This window comes from Capronia epimyces, assembly GCF_000585565.1.
Source record: "Capronia epimyces CBS 606.96 chromosome Unknown aczIQ-supercont1.7, whole genome shotgun sequence".
Taxonomy (NCBI): domain Eukaryota; kingdom Fungi; phylum Ascomycota; class Eurotiomycetes; order Chaetothyriales; family Herpotrichiellaceae; genus Capronia; species Capronia epimyces.
This window is the reverse complement of record NW_006912910.1, coordinates 870814-897016: the sequence shown is the minus strand read 5'-3', so window position 1 is coordinate 897016 and position 26203 is coordinate 870814. Positions and strand designations below refer to the sequence as shown.

Sequence of the window (26203 nt, the reverse complement as noted above, 5' to 3'; positions counted from 1 at the left end):
CTATATGGACTGAACCAAACACTGACTCTAGTGCAGGGTACTACTACTACTGAAGTCAGTCCAGTCTACTCTGTAGACTGATAAATATCTGGAGAGTGTGGGCTCAACAGCATCAGCAACAACAACATCAACAACATCACATCAGCAACAACATCATCAATGGCCACCGCCACCTCCAACGCAGGGACTGGTACAGGCTCATCAGCCTTACCCATGCCCGAACCCACGGTACCACGCCGACCCTTGTCGTCATTCAAGCTTCTATCATTCGACATCTACGGCACGCTGATCGACTGGGAACGCGGCATCCTCGACCGACTCGAGCCGTTGGTGGCGAGGATCCCGGCCGACGCACCCGCGCATATCGCACAATACCGAAAGGGAAATGAAACCGAAACCGACAGTCATAGTGAGCGCCGACTCAAACTCGCCTCGAAATTCAACGAGGTCGAAGCTGCTCTGCAGACCGAACGGCCTGGGACGCGATACTCGGAGATCCTGGAGGCGGCGTATCTACGACTTGCGCGGGAATTGGGGATCGTGGCTGTTGACCTCGATGCCGACGAAGGAAGCAAGGTGAAGAACGACCAAATCAAACAAGAAGCCCGATCCTTCGGAGCCAGCATCGGCTCGTGGCCCGCCTTCCCCGACACGGTGGCAGCAATGCGCCGACTGAGGAAACACTACCAGTTCCTGGTTCCCGTGAGCAACGTCGACCGGGCCAGTTTCGCCGCGACGCGCGCGGGCCCGCTGAACGGGGTGGATTTCTTCACCGTCTACACGGCCGAAGACATCGGCAGCTACAAGCCGGACCTGCGCAACTTCGCGTATTTGATCAGCCATGCCGAGCAGGACGCCGGCGTGGCCAAACACGAGATCCTGCAGGTCGCCCAGAGTCTGTTCCACGACCACGCTCCGGCCAAGAAGGTCGGCTTGTCCAGTGTTTGGATCAATCGTTCCAATGCCGGCATGGGCAGCGGCGGCGGTGTTCGGGAATTGCATCAGACTGGCCAGGTGGGCTATGGTTGGCGCTTTGATACTTTGGCTGACTTTGCAGACGAGGTGGAGAGGGAGCTGGCAGAGGAGGCGAAGAAGTAACTTGGTGCATGGCTGGCGCTTTGATACCTTGGCAGACTTTGCTGACGAGGTGGAGATGGAGCTGGCAGAGGAGGCGAAAGAATAAGAGTAACTTGGTGCATGGATACGGATGGAAGAAAAGGAGACGTGATGGAAGAAGGAGACGGATGGAAGAAAAGGAGGCAGCTGGCAGAGGAGGCGAAAGAGTAACATGGTGTACGGATGGAAGAAAAGGAGACGGGGACCATGGGGAAGATGCAACGGATCCAGATACAATGGATTGAGGCCTCAGAATGGAATGCCTTCAGGGGTGCATGGAAACATGGAAACAAGGCTCTTGGAGTTCAAGTTCAATTCTATGATACCGTCGTACCTTCATACCATCATACCCATGTTCATTGTCATCATACTTATAGTCATACTCATGGTCATACTCATACCATGATACCCATGTTCATTCTGTCATCATACTCATACTCATACTCATAGTCATACTCATTGCAGGAGTGCATGCTCGGTCGAGGCTCGTAGGGATAGAGAGACAGGGTGCCAAATCGCGGATCCCCATCCATCATATGCTTGAAAAGAACGGGTTGTGTTAACACGCTCACAGCTACCGCGAGACGATCCTTTTTTTTGGTTGCCGCACCCTCTCAAGCTGGATATGCCTTTGTCCAGCCAACCACTCAAAGGACTCTGTAGTGTACCACCTGAGCTTGGCCTTCTTCCTCCTTGCGTTTGGACGGACTCGATCGTACTTTAATAGGTTTTGTGGATTAATTCGTGCGTGATAGCGTTTGTGGATTCATTCGTGCCTGATATATCGCCTTTGTGGATTGTTTTCTGTGGATTCGTTCGTGCCTGATAGCTTTTGTGGATTGTTTACCGTGCCCGACAACACAAACCATTTGTTTACCGTGCCCGACACCTCAAGTCATTTGACCATGCCGACTCATACCTTCGGAGGTATCTCTCCTGATCCTTGACTAGGAGTCAAGGTCTCGGCCCCGGAGCCTGGAACAGCAGTGCTCTTTCCACCGTGCTCGATGCCCGCCGTGGTGGGTTGTTGTGTATTGTCCTTGTCCGAGACGCCGACACCGGCCACACCGCCCTGGGTTGGGGTTGGGTTTGCAGCTCCAGCTGCCGAATGTCCACTTGTACCCATGACTCCTGATCCCGCGCCAGCCCCGGCCGTGGTTGACGGTCGTTTTCCTTCGAGGCCGAAGAGGGCAGAGTGAGAGTCCGGCGCGACTCCCTTGCCGGTGTCGGTGCCGGTGCCAGTATCTGACATGATGACGGGGATGAGAGGACGGACAAACGCAAAGTCACTTGTGGAGGTGGAGGAGGTATAGTCAGTGTTGGGTAATTCTCTTCTATCGGTCGGGAGGTACAGTCAGTATTGGGCAATCCTCTTCTGTCGGTCGGGAAGGGGAAGTGGACTTAAGTGCCAGTCTCGTGTGGATGTGGAGTGGAGGTGGTGGTGGTGGACGGTCGGAGCAATGCATGCCAGGTCGGGCTGTTACCTGATACTATATGTGCTGGAAGGCAAAGGCAGTTTCACCACCGTGACTTCACCAGCGCCAGGCTCTGACGACAGTGCCACCACGGCGAGAGGGGCTCCCGCTCATGACTGGCCCCGGGAATTCCAGCCGTACTACGGAGTACACGAAGCTGGACTGAGCCTTGTCATGTGCCTGGTACTTTGAACCCTGTTTATCGATGCGCCTGCCTGGAAGACGAAGACAGGAGGGATGGGATGCCAGAACAGGTAGGATCGAAATGCTGTCGCAAGTAAAGACACCCTACTGTATATATAGAACCGAGAGAACACTTGAGCAAGTGCTACTAGTACTGTGTCTTCTACCTGAGGTAAGGTAGTTACAGTATCAAGGAACCCTTCTTCTGGCAACCCAGATGCCTGTGGTGCCTGGCTGTATGTAGCATCCAGCCATGTAGACGTCAACCCATGTGCGCTGACCAAACCAGGAATCTCGCCCGCTCTGTTCCAAGCAGTGTGGCTGTGGCTACTGTCTAGACTGTCGATTGAGCAGCTTGAGCGCATTCTTGCTGCACAACTTCTCACGCTCCTCCTGGTCAGGAAACACCTCCGGCAAATACTGATCATGCTCCAGTGACAACGGCGCGACGGTCTGCAGCGGTGTGAAGGGAAAGTCACTCCCGTACAACATCCTGTCCACTGTAACGTACTGCAACAAGCCTTTAATTTGCTCCGGCAAAGCCCATCCCGCGGTGTCAAAGTAGAACTGCTGGTTCAGCCTCTCCTTGACCCACGTCGGAGTGACTTTGGGGTCAAGTCCCGGCAGATTCAAGGCCGGACCAACGCTTGCAAATCTGTTGATCAGCGGCGGAAACGCGCCGCCGACGTGAGGCACGAGGAATGTAATGTTGGGACACCGACCAACGGTCCCCGATAGAAACAGATTGATGACAGCACGGGCAGTGTCAAACAAGAATTCAAACATGGGCCTCGGGAAGTCTGCCAGAGGCGTTGCCGCAGCGCCGCCGTGAGGTAAGCATGGGGTTGTCGGGTGCATGAACACAATGGCTTTCCGTCGATTGAGCTCATCAAAGATCGGGTCAAAGTCTTTATGTCCAAGATATGAACCATGGAAATTGGTGAGAACGACGAAGCCATCGGCGTTGAGTTCGTCCAAGGCATAGGGGATTTCTTCCAAACAACCCTGGACGTCGGCCAAGGGCAGCGAAGCAAAGAAGCCAAACTGATCCGGTCTTCTTCGCTTGAGGTCGGCACCAAACTCGTTGACATATCGCGTTACCTTTCGAGCCAATGCGTTGTCGCCCGCCTTGAGATGAGTGCCCGGGGAGCTGATGCTGAGAACGCTCTTGGTCACATTAACGGTCTTCATCATGTCGAGATGACTCTCTTCGCTCCATTGCTGAAGCCTGGTTAGTGGCAACAGGCCAGTGCACAGATAGCCATGGGGCTCACCGGAATTGCAGGCATACCGTCAGGATGCGTATGGCCATGTTCGGCGAGCGCCTCCCGATATCCACTACTGGCTGTCAGCTACGGTAGTAAGTGCCTCTTGTGCTATGGTAGCACTAACGGAGGAAGGTAATGAGAGTGACAATCGATTTTGGGGTATGGAGGCATGTCGAGTTGGAGTAGATGCTAATGTCTCAGTTCTTTGGAGAGTGGAAGAGGCGACTTGTTGAGGTTGATCGGGTCTGGTCTTATAAACAGACACGAACCGGCGGGGCGCCTGCGGAGTTGTACATACAGTCCGGAGTAGTCGGCCGGGCAGAAGCTGGTTGGCAGACCGATCCCAATAGCGGGATACAGAGCTACCAGATCGCCCAAACAAGGCACTAGCAGAGGCGACAAAAGTGTAGGACGAGCGTCAACAGTGTCGGTCAACGAGGGTACACAGGTCCCGCAAACTGTATCCCACCTCCTGTGGTTCTTGTCCTTGATCAAGATATGAATAGTGCCTGCAGGGACTCGACATGTCCGTGTGGGACGCTTGGCACCAGACGGGGCCACAGCCACGTTCTCTGCGGCCCAAATATAGTCGAACAGTGATGTTTCCTGTTGCTTCGAAAAGATGTCGTCCGGTCAAGTCTAAGTCGCGGGAAAGGCCTCGCTGCCGATGGCGGTACAAGAGGCAGATTAGCCTGCCAAAGCCTTTCCAACCAGCTCTTTGGCCCGATCGCTCAGATCCATGGCCAAAGCGAGCTCTTGACCACGCTTGCCCATCTTTACCCAGGTCTTTTGCAAGATGCTAACGATCTTGTCTTCGTCATGTGCCTTCTCAAACCCGTCGAACTGGTCGTCCAGGAACACCAGACACGCGACATCTTCAATGATCTGCGCGTCTGGATCGCCCTTCCCTTCGCCCTTCTTGAGATCTTCTTTGGCGACCAATGCTGCGACTTTATCCGCCTCGTCTGTGCTGTAGTCGCTCTCCAAACAAAGCTGTCTGACTTGTTCCGCCTGTCTCTTTTTCAGGAATGCCCTCCATGCGAGGTAGCCCGCTTTCGTCCTGGGATAGGAGTCTCGAGGAACCTCCCAGCGTCGGAAATGCTGGGCTCGCGCGGCCGTCACGAGGAGAGGGTCGGCGTAGGGAGTATGGAGGTCGAGGTATTTGGACATCTTCTGAGCATAGTGTAGCTCGTACGGGATTGATTCCCCATTGACTTGGACTATGTTCGGGTCTTCTCTGTGAGCTGCATCAATGAATTCTAGGGCCTTGTTCACGTTTGGAGGCATCGTGACTGCAGGTATGGGAATTGGAATGACCCAATCTCAATTCCACAAGCTGGCAATACCAGGTCAGTAAATGTCCAGGCATAGAACGATTGTAAAAAGCACAGGCGAGAGAGCCCACGGCGCGCCAAATAAGAAATTTGGCAGAATGGAGCAGAGCAAGAGCAAATAAGCAACGACGTCATCGCAGGAACGCTGAAGTTCAAGTTGTCAACAGGTACCAACATATGTACGGAGTCCTACAGAGTATCGCTGCCATCAACTCTAGGCCTCGTATGTATCTAGCACAGCATTTTTTCTCCCAAAAAGGAGGATATCTGCTTGACTAACGATATAGAGAGTAGAGATCCCACCACGGACTCCTCTCGACGGAAGCCCTGCGCTGCGCATGATTGCTTTCGCCCGGTTCCATCTCCATCTCCATCCCCGTCCGTTCCAAGCCCCAGTTCACACCCTCTCGACACCGGCGCGAAAGACCGATCCCGATAGATAGTCCTGCTGTGGAAGTACGACGAGAGACATGGCATTCACGCGCCGCCCTCCCTCTTCGCGTACTCGTCTTCCATCCGCTCCTCGTACTGCGCGTCTGTCAAGCGCTTCTGCTCACCGAGGCCTCCAGTCGTGATTCGTCCTTGGGCCGGCTGACCCGCGCCATTCGTGATCGGCTGTTGCCGTTGCTGCTGCTGCTGCTGCTGCTGCCCCTGCTGCCAGCCATTGTCGATAGGCACTCTGGTTTTGGTCGAGGTCGTCTTCTTGTGGCTAGCATTGGCCCCCAGGGACAGACTGCCCGAGACGGCCCCGGCGGCGGAGGCACCAGCAGATGCGACGGCCTCTGATGTCCTTTTGAAGAAACCGGCGTTGTCCGACATGATAGTGACAAACAGATCAAGCTCTCCTTTTGGAGGGGTGAAGCGAGTTCAGATCTCGCAGGATATATGGAGGACTGGTGGGGTAATATAGCCACACACCCAACAAGCAGCGATGAGTATCCTGGGGTGAGTGAAAATGATACAGGTGTCTTCCTCGATACTGTAATATACAAGGACTCAAACTGGTGGAAATGAAATCCATATCAACGCAGGATCCAAGTCCCTAATATACACAGTAAGACCCAGGGTCCGTTCAGCAAAACCGGTTTTCGTCGTAGCCTTCGCCATTCCACCCCCAAGTACGGAGTACCTGAGGGCTGCCGTCGTACGCATGTACCTAAAACATACCTAGGTACCTTACTAGGTCCCTAATGTACTCGTACCTCTGGCTAATTGATCTGCGGGCTGATCAGAAGCGATCAGCCCGGCTGCCTTTGCCCCAAGCCATCGATGTCATACATTTCGCCACTTCGTACGTTTTACTCGTATCTCACAGCATTTGAATTGCCATGTGAGACAACCATCTTCTAAGTGGTTTGTCATTGGCCGTGGTTGTAAGCGCTTAGGCCACCACCTCTTTGTTGGATTTTACTCCACGAGGCCTAAGCCCTAAGTCTTTGTTCGGACAATGAACACAGCAGTTCGGAAGTGCTGAGACTTGGTCCTTGCCAAACCCAGACTGGACCCTGTCGTATTCCGACGCTTTCGGCGCTATTGTCCAGCCATTCTGCTGGTGCAAAGAGTGTTGATTGCGTACACGAGGCTGTGCTAAGGTAGCTAGGTAGCTAGGTACTAGGTAGGCAATTTCGACCTCCCTAAAACCCTCAGCCTCGTCCACAACGGTCAATTTGGTAAACCACAGTTATGTAGAAGACCACTATCAGTTGCAGTGGAGAGCAACACCCCAGTAGATGAGGGCCATGACATCTGAATCAGGACAACTCGGCTGTTTCTGCCCCCTCTCGTCCACTCTTCTATTCATGTTACTGCTCCCAGGGGTGGCGGCAGTGGCATGCATAGAATGCAGCAGCTACACACTGCCTCGAGTGGCGGAGGTGGTGTATCCTGCTTAATTCACACAGCACGTTGTTCTGGTTGTGAATGATAGACTGGTCCTGGTGTTCGAATTCGGCCACTTCACTGCCTTCATTGCCTTCACTGCCTTGGGTGGTCGATTCTGCCGCACCCTGCCTCGAGGTGCTGGCAGTATTGCTGCGCAATTCACTGTCCTGTTGTTCTCTGCGCGTGAATCTGCCGCTCGTTGCCTCGAGATACTGGCAATATCATCTGTTGTCCACCTATCCTGCCGGTACCTGCGTTTTTCGCACATTCACCCACCTATAAATATTCCCTCTTCACTCAGCAACCCTCTCTCCCTTCTCTTCTCTGTTTCATAAACGCGTTTCACCTCGCATCCTTCGTCTTTGGACTGATCGACAGCAAGCCAGTGTTCTTGATCGTTCTTGATTCTCATCAGTATCTTCAAGACCACTCTTCCAACGCTTCTGTCAAGCCTTGACCTTTCATGCGAACCCGAAACCTTCTCCTATCTTCTTACCTCTCCACAAACTCTTCACAAGCAAGAGAACCACCAAACCCTCCTCATCTCACACCGCACCTACCTCTTCACAAGCAAGAGATTCTTCAAAACCATCCTCATCTCACACCATACCTACCTCTTCACAAGCAAGAGAAACCGCCCTCCTCATCTCACACCGTACCCACCTCTTCAAAAGCAAGAGAAACCGCCCTCCCCATCTCACACCTACCTCATAAGCGCAGTTGAGACAGGAAGACAGATCCTGCAAAGCGCAAAAGCAACACAAACAGCACAACAACGACAGGAAGACAACATCCTGCAGACGCCAAAAGAGCGTACGACAAACACAAACACAAACACAAACTTATCTTCTCTCCGCGAACAAGACCACAAGCGTCGTCGCATCACACAAACCTTTCTCTCTCTCTCTCTTGAAAAGACCAGTCAACACCAACCATGACTCGATCAGTTTTCGTCTTCCTCTTGCTCTTCTACCTCTGCCTGGGGTCCTCTGTGATGGCGCAACGCATCACCCCCGAAGGCGTTCAAGCCGTCGCAGTCGGAGCCGCCTTGTTCGGCGTTCTGAGCTGGCAAGTCATGCGGCAAGGCCATATCGATATCGATATAGGTAAAGAGAAGACACCTGAGCGTGTTGACACCAGCAGCTCCTCAGTCGACGTGGCAGTGACAACTGCTCCTCCTGCTCCTCGTGTATTGTCCACGAGGCTGCTCTCAACGATTGGCACAGGCCTGATTAGCACGCCTCCGTCCGCGACGCCCTTGACAACATTCTACTGGGCCACCCACGACGAGAACTACCGCATCATCGACTACCAAGAAGTCGTTGGCTGGAGAGTGGGCAATCTCAAGGGCGACCTGCCCAGCAGCTCTTACAGCACCGCGGTGGTTGGCGATGCCAGCCCCAATGCCGCACACACCCCGGCCTTCGAAACGGCCAGTACAAGGGGCAACGAGTCCAATGCTTCCTCCTCCGCCTTTGCCACATTTATGGCATCAAAATGGCAAGACTTGGTCGTTTCCCATCTCGAGGATGGCTCCGCCGAACAACTGGGCATATGGCTCGTCAACCAGACCCGAACCCAACTCGCCAAGACTCTTGGGTTCGTGGTCAGAAGCATCCTCAAGCTCACGGATGTCATGGGTCTGTTTGCGTTTCTGGTTGTCGCCCTCGTCGGTCGGTACTCGTGGTTCTTGTGCAAGGAGCTACCCTCCCTCTCCCGCAGATACGCCTCTGTGCTCGCATACCTTGTGCAGTCGTTGGTCAACGGCCTGCTGGCGCGAGGCGCCGAGTCACTCCATGGCCTGACCGTTGCATGGGAAGAGGCCAGAGGGAAGTACCAGCTGCGCAAGCTCGAACTGGAAAACGCGATCCGTGAAGCCAAGTTACGGGCCCGAATGCTCGATGAGCAGATCTCCAAGCTCCCACGGCCGGTGGCCCCAGTGGATCAGAGCACCCAGACCGACGCCCTGCCCGCCCCTGCTCCTGCTCCTGCTACTGTCCTTGCTCCCGGCCCTGCCCTGAAATCGCCCAAGAAGCAGCCCCGCAAGCTGCCCAGAGAGTCTCCGTTCTTTTCCGGGCCCAATCTTCCAACAGGGATGGACCTGGACCTTCCTCTGTCGTCTCCGGCCAAGCCTCAACCGAAATCTCGAGCCCCAACAAAGTCAATCAATGAGGTTGATTGCGAGTCCTCCGATGAGGAGGAACTCGCGCGGTTTCGGGAGAAAACCCGGTTTGCGTCACCTGTCACCAGACCATCCAGAAGACGGCGGACTAGCGAGCAACAGAAGGCTCTCGATGAGTGGCGAGCCGAGCGAGCCCAGCGAGCCCAGATGAAGGCCAATGCCCGTCTCAGTTCACTCGACCCTGGGATGTTTCCGACCTTGGACAAGGCCGCTGCAAGCGATGAAGACGTCGTCGCTTCGGATGAGCAAACTCAGCCGACCATGCAGCAGGCAGAGTCCACAAGTCAGGAAGCCCATCCCGCAGCCGTAGATGACGTTGTCGTCGGACAGATTGCTGCGCTAGAGGCGATGCCTCAACAGAAGGCGCAGTCGAGTCCTCCCGCAATGCCCGGCGCCTGGGACGCTGACGAGGAGCCTGAAAAGGCCCCTTCTGAAGCCGACGAGGCACCATCTTCGGCTGAGACGCCGGAGGTGGCTGCTGAGTCTGAGATCCCGGCTGGCGTAGAGGACTTTCGTCCTCCCACAACCCCGCCTCCTCAATCGCAGCAAGACAAGACGGTCGAGGAGGAGGAGAAAGACGCCGACGACAACGACGGCAAGGACAACGACGATGACGACGATAGCGACGACGATGACGACACGAAGCCCAGTTCGGAGGGCTCGTTGTCTGCCGCGGCACTTTCTCCTGCACCTAATGCAGAGCCTCCGTCAGATGCAGCTTTGCCAGCCGCCAATGTGAGCCTCTCTGGCGTGGGCCAAGAGGCTCCCAGAGCTGCAGGATCGACACCACGGGGGATCTTGCGAAGTGGAAATAGTACTCGCCAGGTCTCGGCGCGTGTTCGCTTCGCTGAGGAGACAAACACATACCATTTCCCGGGAGATCGGTGCCCTATGGAGGCGGAGGACTCTGTGGATGTCGTCGTGAGCATGCCGACGCCGGTGCCAACGCTGCCGGAACCCGAGGCCCCTCAGGCGCCTCAAATGCCTGAGGTTGTCGAGGGCGAAAGTGAGCGGGCGCAAGTTGACCAGCAGCCGACCCCCTGGCAACAAACATTAGTCCGTCCAACCGAGCTAGAGGAGGCGGTGCGGACTAGGGGGGCGACGGTCAATAGGGGACGTCGTCAGATCAGGCCTATACGCCGGAGACTTCCTCGAAGAGAGCCAGGGCAGGGCTCCAGCAGCTCAGTGTTTTCCCATTGCCTGTCAACCGCTGCTGCCACTCAGCCAGAGTCTGAGCCGGTTCAACCAAGCCAGCAGCCCGATGGGCTCTTCCCTGGTCTTGTGAACAGCGAAGCCTCGACAAGCGCTGCTGGGATCAGCACGACGCCGGAAGTGGATATGGAGGAAGGCGGAGAAGAGCCGCCCGCTGTCGATGACAGCTTCGATCCCCCATCTGAAACCATGGACGTCGATTGGGAGGAACCGCCGAGTGAGACAAACGCAATGGAGGTTGATGCGGACATCCCTGCCGCAGAGACAAATGCGAACAACGCCGATGGCGAGGTGCAGACCACCACTGCACCAGTTCAGCTACCTCCCGGGGCCTATGTCGGAGAAGACGGAGTCATTGAGCTCGGCATGTACACTGGAGAGGGTGAGAGAGACCCAGCAGTGATTGCCTACAGAGAGCACCTTGATTCCGAGAGCGAGTCTTGCTCCGACAGCTCCGAAGACTCGGCGGATTTCGAACAACTGAATGGCAACCTGGACATTGACGAGGACGGCTACTATCGGAGCAGCGCCGATAGCGATCTTGACGGCGATGCCGTCGGTGAATCAGAGAGTGAGGAGTCAGCTTCTGACGAGGAGTCAGAGGCTGAAGACTCCGACCTTTATGGTTCGCCGCCCGGGAGCCCGACTTTCACCAGGAATAGGCTCTCGGATGAAGATCTGGCGCTGGCTCAACGATATTGGCCCGAGCTCCTGGAGAAACAGGGGGAATCGGAGGAGGAGGATGAGGAGGAGGATGCGGAGGAGGATGAGGGGGAGGACGAGGAGGAGGATGGGAGGGAGGGCCCAGGAGGCGGCAGCGGAGGACAGGGCGGAGGAGACAACAACCGGGACGGAGATGCCGGACACGGTGGCGGAACGGATGGAAACGGCGATGCCGTAAAAGAGCCGAACAGCAACCAGGAGACCGACAGCAGGCACAACCTCGAGAACGCCAGCCAAAACCCAAGCCCAAGCCAACCTCAGTCTCGACAAGAACAGCCACCCAGCTGGAGACAGGTGATGGATGCAATTGAGGGCCTTCCACCGGTCTGCTGGGTCGAGCCTTCGAAAGTCGAAATGGTGATTGAAAATGGTCAGATTGTGATCAATGGGGGTTGGGTTGCCGACAACCCTGGATTCACCTTCAGCACAACGGGGAAGAACTTCATCCGATGCAATGAGAAGTTCCGCGTGCAGCACGGCTGGAGACTCATCAGGAACTGTGAAGAGTGGAAGGCTGGCAAGTCGCATTGGGGGCCCTGAATGTGGCGGATACCAAACAGGATCGGGACAACAGATCCCTGAGCCAATGACACATGCATCTTCCCGAAGCCCATCGTTGACGTTGTCGGTTTCGTTTTCGGTTTCATTTTCGGCCTCAGTTGACTCTTACGATGTGTGTGGCCACCGAGCATCGATACACAGTCGGGACACGGACACAGAGCGCGGCCGAAAGGAAAGAATCGGGGTTCCTTTCAAACCTTCTTCTGTGTCAATACAAAGTCCTCTTCTTTCTACCTCGGCCGGTGTCCATGTACTATGCCGTCATTATCGATTGGTCTCAACGGGTTGGAAAAAATTGTTCATTACTCGGGGATGCCGCAAACCCTGCCAGCAAGATCTGCCCAATTGCCATGCGCGGTGGAATCGAGGAAAATTACTTCCTGGCGAGATACCAAAATCGATCGTGGAGACCAGAATGAGGTCCTGGACTATGTGCCAGTGGCGGGACCCAGTTCAGGCGCATTCGGCCGACTCGGCATGCCAGGTTGATCGCTGAGATTGTCCCGCTTCTGGCATCTCTCCTTATGTTAAAAGTGGTATACGTGACTGGAGCTTATCAAAAGCTCCGTCTCGGACGAAAAGGAAAAGGCTGGCGTCGGATCCGCCGGGCGCTCCAGGAGACCGAGAATCCGAGGTCATCGTACTTCGTATTCGTTATTTGCCATCGCTAGCGGAGCAGGAACAGGGGCAGGAGGAGCAGGGGCAGGCGCTCAAGTGAGAAACCGACCGTGCGGCCATCTGCCATCTGGCGCAAGTCGGGGCCGGAGTCTCCGTGGAGCTTCTTTTGCTCGGTCAGGGCACCTGAAACGGACCTCTGAGGTATCATCAGCATGGCTCCCCCCAAATTGAGGTTGCTGCAAGGATCCTGAGACTCGAAGGGGACTGACCTGACGGCAGCCACAGCCACGTTGACAACAAGCTGCATGTTGGCATGGTGGCCGTAGCCGTGTCTGGAGACCAGTGAGGGCCGGAGTACGGCGTGCAGCGCAGCAGATCTCTTGTGAATCATGCCAGTGGCAGCCAGCAGTCATGTCGGAGGGACGGAGATGATGGAAATAAGAACTTGAAAGATGGACGCCACCGCAGACTCAAAGAGCACGGACACTGGCCAGCAATGCGCATGCCAATCGCCCCCACTGCCAGCTCTAGTTAAAGTGGGTGACGCCCGGGGTGACTTCTCTACTAGGCGCCTTAGGCTGCTTAGGCTCCCTTGCTTACCGTATGGGGGGTGACTATTAGTTGTTTCTGCACTGTATGTACTCCTGTAGGCGGCCAAGTCTCGTCACGATTATCAATTTAGGGAGTCTGGGCACACGGCCTTACACAATCACCAGCCCACCCTGGTGCCCGTGTGGCACGAGTTCTTTGCAAGGCCTTCCGACTCCAGGCTTCCATCAATTAAAAGTTCTGGGACCTGCTTCTGCCTCATAACTAATACAGTTCAAACGAGCTCTCACGTCTCATCTCCTGTCTGCCCGAATTCCCCCCTCTTCTACGACACGCTCCCTTTCCTGCCGTCGTCCTCGCCACCTAACGTTAACGTTATGAGCCTATTGGCTTACAAATGCTGACCTTTCCCGCCCCTCTCTGGTCCTTCGTCATCGGGTGGCTCCATTCATCAGTGTCACAAACGAATATCCGAAGTCCGCTCGATCCAACCGGCCGGGGAAGAGGTCTCTCTGCGGGCGACCGCATCTGAGCCAACATGGACCATCAAGGCGGCATAGATAGTCTGGGATTCGACATGTCCCAGTTTGTATCCCACCAGACGCCTCAAATCTTCGGCGCTTACAACGGAGATGGCAATTCTATAGCATATTCTGACTTCAATGATGGCGGCGGCGACGAGAACGACCCGAAGCGCCGGCGCATTGCGAGGGTGCGTTCTCAGCCAACTTGAAGACATACTTCGGGCTCTGACATTCTTGGCAGGCTTGCGACATGTGCAGAAAAAAGAAAATCAAATGTGACGGGAAGATGCCTAAATGTGGTCACTGCATAAACTACAAGACGGAATGTGTCTTCACACAGGTGGAAAAGAAGAGGAATCCGCCAAAAGGGTATGTGGCACAAATGGTCACTGGGTTCGATTGGGAGCATGAGCTGACCTGCGAGGCTAGTGCCAAATATATCGAGGGCCTGGAAAACCGCCTCGGGCGCATGGAGTCTCTGTTGCGCATGTCCGGTCTCTTGACTGAAGACGAGGCCGGCAAGACTGATCTCGGCACCCTGGAGAAGCGTCTGGCTGAGAAGGCTTCCTCCAGAGAGAACACAGCACAAAGAACAGACTCGCCCGCTCCACCGAAGAGTGGTCCAGGCTCTTCAATACCAGGAACTTCTCCTCAAACAGGGTCTCAGCGAGATTCCCATGATACCCCCCGCGAATCCTTTACCACCCCAAGCGCCGATGGCGATAGAGCAGGCCGAGAAGATGTCGAGAATCTCTCGGAGGCCATGTGCTCACTTGTCACCAACAATGTGGGCGAGACTAGATATATTGGTGAGTGCCTGAACGGTCAATCCTGTCTCATTTTCACACTGCCTTCTAATCACGACCAGGGTCATCGTCCGCGTTCTCGATCTTTTCAAGTAAAGGCATTGAATGGGTCAACGAAAAGACAGGCGACACGTCCTTCCAAGAAACTATACAGAATGCCGTCAATGAAGACGAAAATAAGTGGCAATATTGGAAGCCCGAGATATTCGGCGACATCTTTGTCCGCCGGGTTTTCAAGCCTTTACCGCCAAAGGAAGAGGCTCTCTCATTGTTCAAGGACTTTTTTGAGAATTTCAACTGCATGTTTCCGCTATTTCACGAGCCCACTTTCATGCACTTGGTGGAAAAGCAATATTCACGGGATCCCTACCAGGGCAGTGGCTGGTGGGCCAGCATCAACGTCGCCTTAGCCATCGCCTATCGCATCAGAGTCATGAGCAATGTGGTTCCACAAGAGGACGACCGTAAGGCGTGGCTGTATTTGAAGAACGCGATGGGGGTTATCACCGAACTCACCATGCGGAATACCGATCTGCTCAGTGTCCAGGCCTTACTGGGTATGGCTTTGTTCCTGCAGGGTACTCCGAACCCTCAGCCGTCATTCTTCCTCATCGCTGCCGCGATCAGATGTTCGCACACGATCGGCCTTCACAAACGAGGGTCGGCGTTCAACCTGAATCCCATCGAGGTCGAGCAACGCAAACGAGTCTTCTGGATTGCCTACCTCCTCGACAAAGATGCGTGTCTTCGGTCCGGAAGACCCCCTGCTCAAGATGACGACGATATGAACGTCGACTTGCCTTCAGAGGATCCTCCGGACAATATCGGCAATGTTCCGCTGGGGGATGGGAAGGGCAAGATCAATCTGTTCCGTCTAATGTGTGAATTTGCCACCATCTCCAGCAAGGTCTACCGACAACTCTACTCTGTCCGGGCCTCGAAGCAGAGTGACGGCGAACTGCTCAACACTATCGGCGAGCTTGACAAAGAACTCGAGGCTTGGAAAGACAGCATTCCGATCGATTTCCGGCCAGAGCACGAAATCAAGACAACGCACACCCCTCTAGCCCTGCACATTGTCGTCCTTCATTTCTCCTACTACAACTGCCTAACCACCATCCACCGAATGTCGGTTCACCATGGCTATTGGACCAGTCGGTTGTCCGAATATGCTATCCAAGGACTCAACGCTCGGCCGCTCAACCCTCGAGTCTTCTCCTCCGCCGCTCTCTGTGTCTCAGCCGCCCGGGCCTCTATCCATCTGATCAAGTATATCCCACAAGGAGACTTTGCTTGCGTATGGCTCATCCTGTATTTCCCTGTCTCCGCTCTGGTCACACTTTTTGCGAACGTCCTGCAAAATCCTCAAGATACGCGCGCCAGAGCCGACATCAAGCTGATGGACCTCGTTGTCAACTTCTTATCCAATATTGCTCGTGATGAAGGCTCGGGGTCTTTGAATCGCATGCTCACTGTCTGCTCCGAGTTTGCTCGTATCGCAAGGGTTGTGGTTGAAAAGGCGGAGAGGGAAGGCTCCAAGCGCAAGCGTCGGCTTGTTCCCGAAGAAGTTGTGCGGGTCAACCAGTCCGCGATGGCGCAGGTGCAAGCTCAAAAGAATAACCGGCCTTCCGGTTCACGGAGGTCAAGCGGCACTGGAGGATCTCCTCGAGGAGTTGGCGCCGTCCCGTCCACGAGCGGGATGCCTCCCACATCAACAACCACGACCCAAGGCAACGGTCTTAACACCAACGCCTCATTTTTCCATATGCCCAACCTCGACAACGACTACGCCGACATACTCAACCAGCCTGGAATGAGCCCTGACCTCGGCCAGCAGCACATGCCGAGCTCTACCATGTCTCCTCTCAACGTTGGTTCTTTTCAACAACCGTTCGTTCCGCAGGATCTATGGCAGATGCCCATGACTTTCGAATGGGACTGGGTCGACTTTGGGCAGTCTTCGGCCAACGATTTCATTTTGAGCGACGGACTAAATGATGGAACGATGCCTCATCAATGAGGGTGGAAACACGATTCACAGCTTGTATACGAATTTTCGGTCGAGTCGATGGTCTTGACCTTGACGACGGTCACAACAAGATAGGCATATGGATGAGAGCGATTCTGGTCGACATGAGCGGTATCTGTTTCTTCCGGGCCACCAAACTTGTATATTACTTATATGATACCCCCAAATAGCACATTTCGCTGACCCTGCGACTTGTTTCCTTTCCGTTACAGTGACTTGGACCTCTTCAGAACCTTCTGACGATCCATAACAATGCCGACACGGGGGGGTCGAATCGCCTCTTCAGCGAACCGGTCCGGTCAGTACCCCCAGCCTTGCAGCTACCGGCATGCCCTCCGGTCTAGGCTGTGGCTGTGGCTCTGATTCCATGCTCTTTACAGACTGGAAGCACACGCTGGGACACAGACCCAGCCCGTCGAGGCGCGGACATGTCCTCTCAGCCTCTATACTTGGTAGCTTTCATTTCACAAGCTTCCTTCACTTCCAAATCTTGATGCAGTAGCGTTCTGCCATTGTTCTAATCTGCTGGTATCTTTGTTGGTTGCATGTTCTTTGTGCCGGTACCCAAAGGACATTCATTCACTGCCTTGGGCGAGCTCAACACAAAGGACATTCATTCACTGCCCTTGTTGATTTCACCAGCAACCTTTCCACACAAAGGCCGCATATCTTTCTTTCTTTCTTCCTTCTTTCCTTCCTTCCTTTCTCTCTCCACCCCAGCACCAACCCATCCCATCGCGGATGCGGATGCGTTGTCTCTCTACTTCAAATCCGATCCCGCATGATCTTCTTGATAGCGCAAAGCCTGCAGGTCGATCCCAATCCCACTGTCTGATGGCAACAGCATCATCAACACCAGACGCGTTCAACCAAAGAGCGCACTCTCCTTTCAGCCCACCATCATCCTCTCGATACCATCAAATCTCCAAGTCATACTGTATAACTCTCTACTGGTTATCAGATATCAAACGCGTTCACCACCAGCGCACGCCAGAAACCACTCAAACACCCGCAAACACAACCAACCAACCAACCTCACCCACATCAAATCCCTTCAAATACTCCAGCAACCATGGCGCAAGAACAGATCTTCTGGAAGTACTTCTTTCTTATGCTGAAAGATTGGTGGTTCGGGCCCACCAGCAGCAAGGCCACCATCGACGCCCCGAAATGTCCTGACTTCCCGCATGACTCGACCAGCTTTTCCGGTGCTGCGCTTTTCGACGCCAACTCATGGACAGAGGAGGTTGTGGTCCTTCTTCAACAACATGACCATCATTATAAATTTAGAAATAGCCATCGAGCTTCTTCCGACGAGTTTAGCGTCGTCCACACCTGTCTGTTGCAGCCAATCGAGCAAGCCATCTTCAACCCGGTTTGCCCGGTCATACAGACCCAACAACATGTTCAAGTCCAGACGGAGTTTCTGGCAACGGCAGAGCAGACGTCGACGGACCTCGTCGTCTGGCACGGTCGGCCAGAGTGCAGCCAGCCGGAGTACGGTCAGCCGGAGTACGGCTCGAGCGATGCTCGCCATCCCAGTCCTCTGTTCGCCACCCCGTTCGTCTCTTTCTTGGTGCTCTTGTTCCTCACCTACTTGTGCTTCACCTGCTTCGCCTGCTGTGTGTCGTGCTTGGCCCGGCCTCGGGTAAACAAGCAAAAGCGAGCGCTGGAGGAGGCCATCATTCAACAACAAGCCGAGGTCTTGAGGTCGCAGGAGGAACTCATCAACAAACAGACCGACCTGGCCCGTGCCAGCGAGGAGGCCATCAAGAGTGAGACGGACGCGATCAGCCAATGCAACTGCTTGGTCGATACTCTGACCAAGAAGCTCGATGAACAGCAGCGGTCGCTAGACGGCTATGCCGTCAAGGTCGATGACCTGGAAAAGACCGGCAAGGGACAGCAGGCTGGTTTGGACGCGTACGCCAAAGTAGTGGCCGATAAGGAAGCGACCATCACTGACCTGAAGGCCGTCTGTGAGAAAGCCAAGTTGACCCACCAAGCCAGCAAGGACCGGATCCTACGGGATCAAGACCGCCTCAAGCTCCTTGGAGAGTCGGTGAAAACCCGAGACAAGAAAATCCATGAGCAGGAGAAAGCTTTAGAGACGGCAAAGTCGGCGGCCGAGTCCAAAGACAAGAAACTCCACGAGCAGGAGGTGGCTCTGGAGACGGCCAAGTCGGCAGCCTGCTCTAAAGATGACAAGATCAGAGAGCAACAGAGAGCTCTCGCCACCATGAACTCGGTGGTCAAGTCTCGGGACGGGAAGGTCAAGGAGCAGGAGCAAGCTCTTGCGGAGGCCAAGTCGGCGGTCGGGTCTAAAGAAAACCAAATCCGAGAGCTGAAGAAGGCTCTGGAGATGGCTAGGTCGGCGACCGGATCTAAAGACAAGAAAGTCCAAGAGCTGGAGAAGGCTCTAGAGACGGCTAGGTCGGCGGTTGGGTCTAAAGGCAAGAAAGTCCAAGAGCTAGAGAAGGCTCTAGAGAGGGCTAGGTCAGCGGTCGGATCTAAAGTCCAAGAGCTAGAGAAGGCTCTGGAGACAGCCAAGTCGGCGGCCCAGTCTAAAGTCCAAGAGTTAGAGAAGGCTCTAGAGACAGCAAAGTCGGCGGCCCGGTCTAAAGACGACCAGCTCACAGAGCAACAGGAAGCTCTGGCCACCTTGAACTCGGTGGTCAAGTCTCGGGACAGCAAGGTCAATGAGCAGGAGCAAGCTCTGGCGGCCCTGCAAGCATCGGCCACGGCCAAAGATGCGACCATCACCGAGCAAAAGAATGCTCTCGGGGCCCTGACCTTGACCGTGGAGTCGAAGGATGGCGAAATCCACGAGCAGAAGATTGCTCTCGCCGGCTTGGAGGGATATGTCAAGGACACGGAGGACACGGTTGCCCAACAGCGGTGCAAGATTGAGGAGCTGGAGCGACAGGTCAAGCTCGCCGAAGAGGGCCAGCGAATGGAGGAGGCCAAGCGGCAGAAGGCCGAGGAGGACCAGAAGGACTCGCAGCACGAGCTGGACCGAGTCAAGCAGGAGCTCAAGGTACGAGAGGAGCGTGTGCCCATCGTTGGCGCCGACCGGCCCGACCTCGACCCCTATCCCCGGCCTCCTTCTCGTCCTCATCTGCAGCTGCTGACGACCTTCACTGAACAGGACCGAGCCTTTACCGCCAATGGCGCCGACGAAGAATCCAGTCCGAGCTTTGCTCAGACTCGCGTCGAGTCGGCCCGGCCGATGGCCCCAGTGCCGGCTCAGGCTCAGGCTCTCGCTCCTGCTCCGGTCTGCAGCACCTTTATCGAAGAACTCGATTCCTCCTTCTGCAACACCGCGGCCGATCTCGACACTTCGCCGACAGCTCCAGGTGTCAAAGTCAACTTGCTGGGTTCGCCAGCCCCAGCCCCAGTCCCGGCGTCAGCTCCGGTGTCAACTCCGGTTTCCGCCGTTGTTGTTGCTAGTGCAGATACGGGTGCGGGTACGGGTGCGTCAGGGCCGATGGCCAAAGACCGTGACCACATCTTTGGCGAGCCGAAAGTCAAGCACCAAGGCCACGGTCCTGGGGACTTGATGAAGAGCAAGTACGCCACACCAGTGGTGAGTGCTGTTGCCTCTCCTGCTGGGGACCTGATAAAGAGCAAATACACCACACCAGTGGTGAATACGGTTTCCACCGTTGTTGGGGGTGGTGCAGGTACGGGTGCGTCTGGGCCGATGGCCAAAGATCGCGACCACATCTTCAGCGAGCCAAAAGTCAAGCATCAAGGCCACGGTCCGGGGGACCTGATGAAGAGCAAGTATGCCACACCAGTGGTGAATACTCCTACCCCTCCTGCCAGGGCCAGTCGTGCCGGTGGGCCTACTCCTGCTCCTACTCCATCCCCTGCTCCGGCTTCTGGGTCTCCTTTCAGCTCTTCTCGTCTTCCTACACCGACCGGGTCGGTGAGCCAGAGCGAGAGAAGCCACATTTTCACTGTGGCCAAAGTCAAGAACCAAGGCCACCCTCCGGGCGATTTGCTCAATAGCAAATACGCCACAGTGGCACCTGGCCCAACATCGGCACCAACTACCCCTGCTGGTCCTCGCACTGCTGTTCTCAATCGGTCTGGCTCCCGTAGCTCTCCACGCGTGCCGGGAGCACCGACGCGACCCATGACGAAGATGGAGCGGGTCATTGCCTGGCAGACGGCTGCTCGGGGTTTGCCTGAGAACACACCAAATCGGCCTAAGACGCCGGTGGAGCGGGCTGAGTCGAAGCGAGGATCACCTTCCTGATGGACCAATAGAGGACATTTGTGAGGGTCGAGGGATCATGAGGAGGAATGGGTAGGAATTGAAGTGGAGGAATAGGGAATCGGAGGGAAGGGGAAGGGAAGGGGAAGGAGGCCCAAGTGGAGGAGAGGAAATTAGAGCATATAAGACGCCGGGGGAGGAGAGGCGGAACAGGGAAGGGGAGGAAAGAGGAAAGAAGAGGTCGGTGCGACTTTGACCGGCATATGGAGGGAAGACTGGCGACAGTCACCACTGCAGAGGGACGGAAGGACAAGAATCCCACAGCGGGCAGCGGGCAGGACCCCTGAATGTGGATGTGAAAGTGAATGTAAAGCAAATGGCCAAAGAACACTGGCAGTATTGAACTATTTCTCTTCTCCCTTCTGCCTTCTGCCTTCTCCCTTCTCTTTCTCTCTTCTGCCCTCTCTATTCTCGTCAATATCACAGTTAACAAGATCACGCTGGATATGTTATGTTGCACCTTCAATATCACAATTGACGATCATGCTAGATATGTTATGTTGCGCCGTCAATATCACAATTAACAAGATCATGCTGGATATGTTATGTTGCACCGCCAATATCACAGTTAACAAGATCATGCTGGATTGATATGATGCACTGCACTGCACGCCTAAAGAACTGTTCTGTTTGTTGCTTTGCTTGGAGAGGCGGAGAAGGTCGTACTGTAAATAAATCAATACCTTACCTAGGCTACAGGCCCAGGTCCAGAAGGTATACCTTAAGCTACAGACCCAGTCCTAACCTTAGCCCAGTCCCAACCCTACAGCAAAGTCCCTGCAAGACGTACAAAACCCCCATGTCTGGGCGCAATTGAACTCGATGGACTCCTGACTGCTGGAGGGGCTGGTTGTGGCGGCACCATCGGAGAGGAGGATCACGTCGTAGCCTTTTGAGAAAGCCTAAAAGGTGATGGATGGAATAGTTAGTCAAGTCAGGCATAAGCTCTAGGTTAGGGGGGTGGGATGGGATGGAATTGTTAGTCTAGTAAGTCAGGCTCCAGGAGTAGGGGTTGTGTAAGGGTAAGAGTGGGTGTCAGAATTCATGGCGCCTTAAATCTACAAGCGTTGTGACCAGCACGACATAAGGCGCCATGAATTCTGACACCCACCCTTAGGGTGTTGACCCTAACTCTCTAACCCTAGCCCTCACCTCACCCTCACCCTAGATAGACAGAAGGAGAGAAAGATCTAGGGCTCCATAGAGGCTTGGGGGTCGGGTAAGATGTTAACCCTAACCCTAACCCTAACCCTAGCCCTTGGGTAAAAGAAAGATTGGGCAAAAGAAAGATCTGTTCTGGCTCCATGGAGGCTTAGGGTCGGGTAAGGGAATTGACCGTCACCCTAAATAGACAAAAAGACAGAAAGAAGGAGAAAGATCCAAACTTACATCCTGCAAACTCCCTCCGACGCATTGGTCAGTATTAACCCCCGCAAAGAACAGGGTCTGGATGCCCTCCCGGTCGAGAAAGTCGGTACAGTCGGACCGCGCGCCCCAGAGGCCAGACATGCGGTTCTTATGGATCCAGACGTCGGGCGGATTCGCGGCCAGGCCTTGCTCGTACGCTTGTCGCAGAGCAGGCGTGAGGTCGGCGTTCCATGTGTCGCGCATGAGGAGTCTGCCTGCATCCACGGCAACACCGTCATCGAGAGTCACGGGCCCAATGTCGGTGCCGAGACCTCTGTAGATCCGGGGACGAGTCTGAGTGTGCCCGGAGCCTGGGGTTGTTTTGGCTGTGGTATCGACTCCGTCGCCATCACCGTCGTCGCCGATCTTGTCGCAACCTTCATTGACGCCATGAGAGTCCATTGCCGCTTGTTTATCTTCGATGGTGGCATACGCCTCAAAATCCTCGGCGCGCACCGTCTCGAACCCAAACGCCCGAAGAGTGCTGGGAGGCATGGCAACCACCTCTTCGTCCGTCAGACCCCAGTTCAACCAGACCACGCGGATGCCGGCCTTGCGCGCCGCGGGGATGGCGAATCTCAACAGCTGGTGCTGCGCGAGCAGGCCTTTGGAGTCACGCGGCCGACCGAGACTGGGCGACAAGAAGAAGTTCTGCATGTCGATGATGACTAGGGCCGACTTGGATGCGCTGATGGTCACAGGCTGTGTGGTCGTGGTGATGGTGTGGCGGCCTGTGGAGGTCGAGGTGGAGGTCGGGGTGGCTGGGTGGGTGAGGTCGAAGCCGGTCGTGGTGTCGTACAGCCAGAATAGGCCGTTGGGGTTGCCGATGATGGCTTTGCGATGGGTTGGGATGGGGGTGTCCATGGTGCGTGGGTCCGTCTTGTCCATGGTGTGTGGATGGGCTAGGTTGGTGTTGTCCATGGTGCGTGGATGGGCTGGGTTGGTCTTGTCCCTTGTGCGTGGATGAGGATGAAAATGAGGATGAGGATAACACGAGGCTGGGCAGGTCAGGGGCGACTTTCAAGGTGGATAAAATAGTGGTTGGTGGATGGGACGGTGGATGGATGAGCCTGAATCTAGGTCCCTTGTGTGTCGGCCGCTCGGGGTTCGGCACTTGCACTTCGTCTCACATGGCTCAAGTAGGTAGCAAGTAGCAGTGAGAGTGCAGGCTACACGGCAGATATATATACCTACCTAGGACCTAGTACCTAATCTACAGTATCGTATCGTATCAGTCAGTCAGTCAATCAGTCAGTCAGTCAGTCAGTAGTCAGTCAGTCAGTCGTGGTCCTGATCGAGGGGAGGGGAGGGGAGGGACGGATAGATGATAGATAATTGATAATTGATAACCCCGCCGCCGTCTGATAAGCCTTAGGCCGCTGGTCGAAATAGGAAGGAGACGACGGGCCTCCTAAGCCTAATAAAGCCGTTTTATAAAGACTGTGCCGAACAGGCCCTAAGGCCTTGTTATTCATTTAATGTTGGACTGGGGAGTCGGCTTTACAGTATGTACAGTACAGTACATTGTAACAGGACCTCAGCACGCAGCAGAGTTGGATTAAGGCCAGGAGACGGCCAGACAGCCAGACAACCAGACGGCCACACAGCTAAACACATCGAAACATCAGGATCGGGACTCATAAGCCACTTGCAGTCTTCTTTTGGTGCGTGTGCGTTTGCGGGTGCGTGCGCGAAGTCTATTTATTGCTCGAAATCTATTTATTGCTCGACGCTCCCATTCCCGTTTCCATTACCATTGACCTCGCCGTGTGATCGAGCACACAATTCTGGTAGCGGATGAATGCTTCGCAATCCGTTGGCTCTGTACGCCTCTACCCAAGCCGGGCCGCCCTCCCTGGCCAGTGTTTCAGCCACGGCATCTCTCCAGTCTAGGCCGACATCGACCAGGCCAGTGTGGCTTCCGTTCCAGCTCATCTTCCGCCCGCCGAGGCCGAAAGATTCCCAGGCGCCCATCTCGCCACCCGCCATAAACTTGATGTACGCCTCACTCATCTTGTCCGCCGTGATGGCCAGTTCCGCATGCGTCTGGCAGGCCGGTTGGTAGAACAGAATCGCGTTACCGAACGAGTGCCATGCATAACCTGACAGTGGGCCAGGACTGTGCCCGTCTAGAGCCTCGCCAGGAAAAGGATCCGTCACGTCGATGGAATAGCAGTAGATCTTGCCCGGGGACCGTGCGGCACAGGAAGCAGCCGAAGCGAACTCCAGAATGGGAGCAACGAATACGGCTTGCGTAGCCAGTGCAACTAAGCCGCGAAGCGGTGAACTGGCGGATTTCATCGGTTCGCTCGAGAGGATGGCCGATGCGAATTTCGGGTCGGGGTCGATGCTTTGCAAGTGCCGTCGCACGTCAGTCTCGCTTAGGTCGGTGCCATAGTTCGGAGTCAGGAACAGCGAGGCTTCATCTTTCGTATGGCCGACGATGATCCTCGAACACCAGGTTGGCATGTCGGCCCAGTACTCGAGGGATCTGACTCGGTGAGGATCCCAGTCGACGAACCAGTTGGCATCTTCAATGGCAGTCGACAAAGGCATGTCGGGTATCAACCCGATCAGATCCTGGGCCGAGTAACTTCGTAGAGCTTGAAGCTTGACTTGGTATGGGGCCTTCTCGTTGACTCCGGCAGCTTCAACAAGCCGGTCGAACAATGCTTGGGCCTGAGAAAAGGGGCGGAACGACGGGCGAGGGGAGGAGCAGATGATTGCCTGGGAGAATAGAGGCTGCTTCCCCTTCAGCTGATACAAGACTGACGCGGCGCCGGCCGACTCGCCGGACAGCGTGACGCGTGAAGCATCCCCGCCAAAATAACCAATGTTCTGTCGGATCCACTGCAGGGCGATTTTCTGGTCGTTCAACCCCTGGTTGATCACGGGCATTTCGCCCGCCTCCTCGGCCTCGGCGACGAGTTCGCGAGACGAAAGGAAGCCGAGGATGTTGAGACGGTAGTTCAAGACCACGACAATGGCAGGTTGCCCCAATTCCATGGATCTCTTCACGAGGTGGTTCCCATCTGTGATAAAGGGTCAGTGATGCGGGTTGTGACAGAGATCGGAGGAAGACCCGTACCGAATTCGGTCGTGTCATCACCACAGTTAAACGCCCCTCCATGGATGTAAGCGAAAACGGGGAACTTCCTCGCATGCTGATTCTGCAAAGCTTCAGGTGGTGCGTATATGTTGAGGTGCAGACACTCAAATTCGCTGGAGTACTGAGACATGGACAGTTGCTCAAACATATGCTTCATCAGGTCGTGGATCGGATCGAACGGCTGCGGACATCGCGGTCCGTATTGAGTGGCATCCAGATGGCCTTTTGTGCTGCAAGGCGAAAGCAAGCGCGCCGTTTTGAATCGGGCTGGGATCTGTGCATACGGGATGTTGAGAAAGTTGGCCACTCCATGGGTTGATACGTATCCATGAAGCGTGAGGTCGGCTATCTGCAAAGCACAGTCTGAAGCGTAGTTCTGGAGGGAGAGGACGACTTTCCCCCTATTCAACCCTGGGGTGAAGACCCCATTGGTTTCCGTTGCCGCTGGCATCGTTTGGTCGCACTCGGCTCTGATCTCCAATCCTGTCGTCCCAGCTGGAGAGCCGGGCTTCCCAATCCCACGGACACTCGCCCCTTTATGCTGCCACAATGCCTTTCATCAGATCAAGTAACAGAAGCGTTGGCCGGCTGTTCCGGCGCTCTACCGCCGATACCACAATTGTATCTTGGGGCCCACGGCACATGATTGTTTGGGGATCAAGACCGTTCGCTCCTGATTGCGGCTCGTCGGCGATGGACCGCTGCCGCGTGACTTGAAGAAAGCGGTTGGCCGCCGATGGACCGCAAGCTCTCATCATTTCCCGCAATTTCAGATTGCTCGCCTGGGGATTGCCCCAGACTTGTTGGCCATACTCGGTCAACTGTCGAATGAAAACGGATCCGGTGGCGTAGCCTGAACAATCTTGCCGTGGCACGAGGTCCAGACTCCAGACTCGACCGTCCTCGAGCGCAAGAAAACGTCGGAAGACGCAGCGGTTCACCGC

The 26203-nt window shown here is 55.2% G+C and overlaps 10 protein-coding genes across 10 annotated transcripts; 4 read left to right on the top strand and 6 right to left on the bottom strand.

Moving 5' to 3' along the window:
- Nucleotides 1-159: 159 nt before the first annotated feature.
- Nucleotides 160-1098, top strand: A1O3_08126 (uncharacterized protein; the record flags this gene model as incomplete). The annotated part of the gene is made up of 1 exon (XM_007738225.1): nt 160-1098. One exon carries the CDS (start codon nt 160-162, stop codon nt 1096-1098), a length of 939 nt encoding a protein of 312 aa, XP_007736415.1.
- Nucleotides 1099-2029: 931 nt separating this feature from the next.
- A1O3_08125 (uncharacterized protein) lies at nt 2030-2368 on the bottom strand (the record flags this gene model as incomplete). The annotated part of the gene is made up of 1 exon (XM_007738224.1): nt 2030-2368. The coding sequence occupies one exon, from the start codon at nt 2366-2368 to the stop codon at nt 2030-2032; it is 339 nt and encodes a 112-aa protein (XP_007736414.1).
- Nucleotides 2369-3101: 733 nt separating this feature from the next.
- On the bottom strand, nt 3102-4213 carry A1O3_08124 (uncharacterized protein; the record flags this gene model as incomplete). The annotated part of the gene is made up of 3 exons (XM_007738223.1): nt 3102-3995; nt 4049-4112; nt 4167-4213. The coding sequence occupies 3 exons, from the start codon at nt 4211-4213 to the stop codon at nt 3102-3104; spliced, it is 1005 nt and encodes a 334-aa protein (XP_007736413.1).
- A 516-nt stretch (nt 4214-4729) lies between these two features.
- Nucleotides 4730-5329, bottom strand: A1O3_08123 (uncharacterized protein; the record flags this gene model as incomplete). The annotated part of the gene is made up of 1 exon (XM_007738222.1): nt 4730-5329. The coding sequence occupies one exon, from the start codon at nt 5327-5329 to the stop codon at nt 4730-4732; it is 600 nt and encodes a 199-aa protein (XP_007736412.1).
- A 524-nt stretch (nt 5330-5853) lies between these two features.
- A1O3_08122 (uncharacterized protein) lies at nt 5854-6195 on the bottom strand (the record flags this gene model as incomplete). The annotated part of the gene is made up of 1 exon (XM_007738221.1): nt 5854-6195. The coding sequence occupies one exon, from the start codon at nt 6193-6195 to the stop codon at nt 5854-5856; it is 342 nt and encodes a 113-aa protein (XP_007736411.1).
- A 2056-nt stretch (nt 6196-8251) lies between these two features.
- On the top strand, nt 8252-11914 carry A1O3_08121 (uncharacterized protein; the record flags this gene model as incomplete). Its single annotated transcript, XM_007738220.1, has 1 exon — nt 8252-11914. The coding sequence occupies one exon, from the start codon at nt 8252-8254 to the stop codon at nt 11912-11914; it is 3663 nt and encodes a 1220-aa protein (XP_007736410.1).
- Nucleotides 11915-13640: 1726 nt separating this feature from the next.
- A1O3_08120 (uncharacterized protein) lies at nt 13641-16452 on the top strand (the record flags this gene model as incomplete). The annotated part of the gene is made up of 4 exons (XM_007738219.1): nt 13641-13814; nt 13868-13995; nt 14056-14435; nt 14495-16452. 4 exons carry the CDS (start codon nt 13641-13643, stop codon nt 16450-16452), a joined length of 2640 nt encoding a protein of 879 aa, XP_007736409.1.
- A 1081-nt stretch (nt 16453-17533) lies between these two features.
- A1O3_08119 (uncharacterized protein) lies at nt 17534-20725 on the top strand (the record flags this gene model as incomplete). The annotated part of the gene is made up of 1 exon (XM_007738218.1): nt 17534-20725. The coding sequence occupies one exon, from the start codon at nt 17534-17536 to the stop codon at nt 20723-20725; it is 3192 nt and encodes a 1063-aa protein (XP_007736408.1).
- Nucleotides 20726-22081: 1356 nt separating this feature from the next.
- On the bottom strand, nt 22082-23071 carry A1O3_08118 (uncharacterized protein; the record flags this gene model as incomplete). The annotated part of the gene is made up of 1 exon (XM_007738217.1): nt 22082-23071. The coding sequence occupies one exon, from the start codon at nt 23069-23071 to the stop codon at nt 22082-22084; it is 990 nt and encodes a 329-aa protein (XP_007736407.1).
- A 798-nt stretch (nt 23072-23869) lies between these two features.
- A1O3_08117 (uncharacterized protein) lies at nt 23870-25710 on the bottom strand (the record flags this gene model as incomplete). The annotated part of the gene is made up of 2 exons (XM_007738216.1): nt 23870-25182; nt 25239-25710. 2 exons carry the CDS (start codon nt 25708-25710, stop codon nt 23870-23872), a joined length of 1785 nt encoding a protein of 594 aa, XP_007736406.1.
- Between the last annotated feature and the right edge of the window lie 493 nt (nt 25711-26203).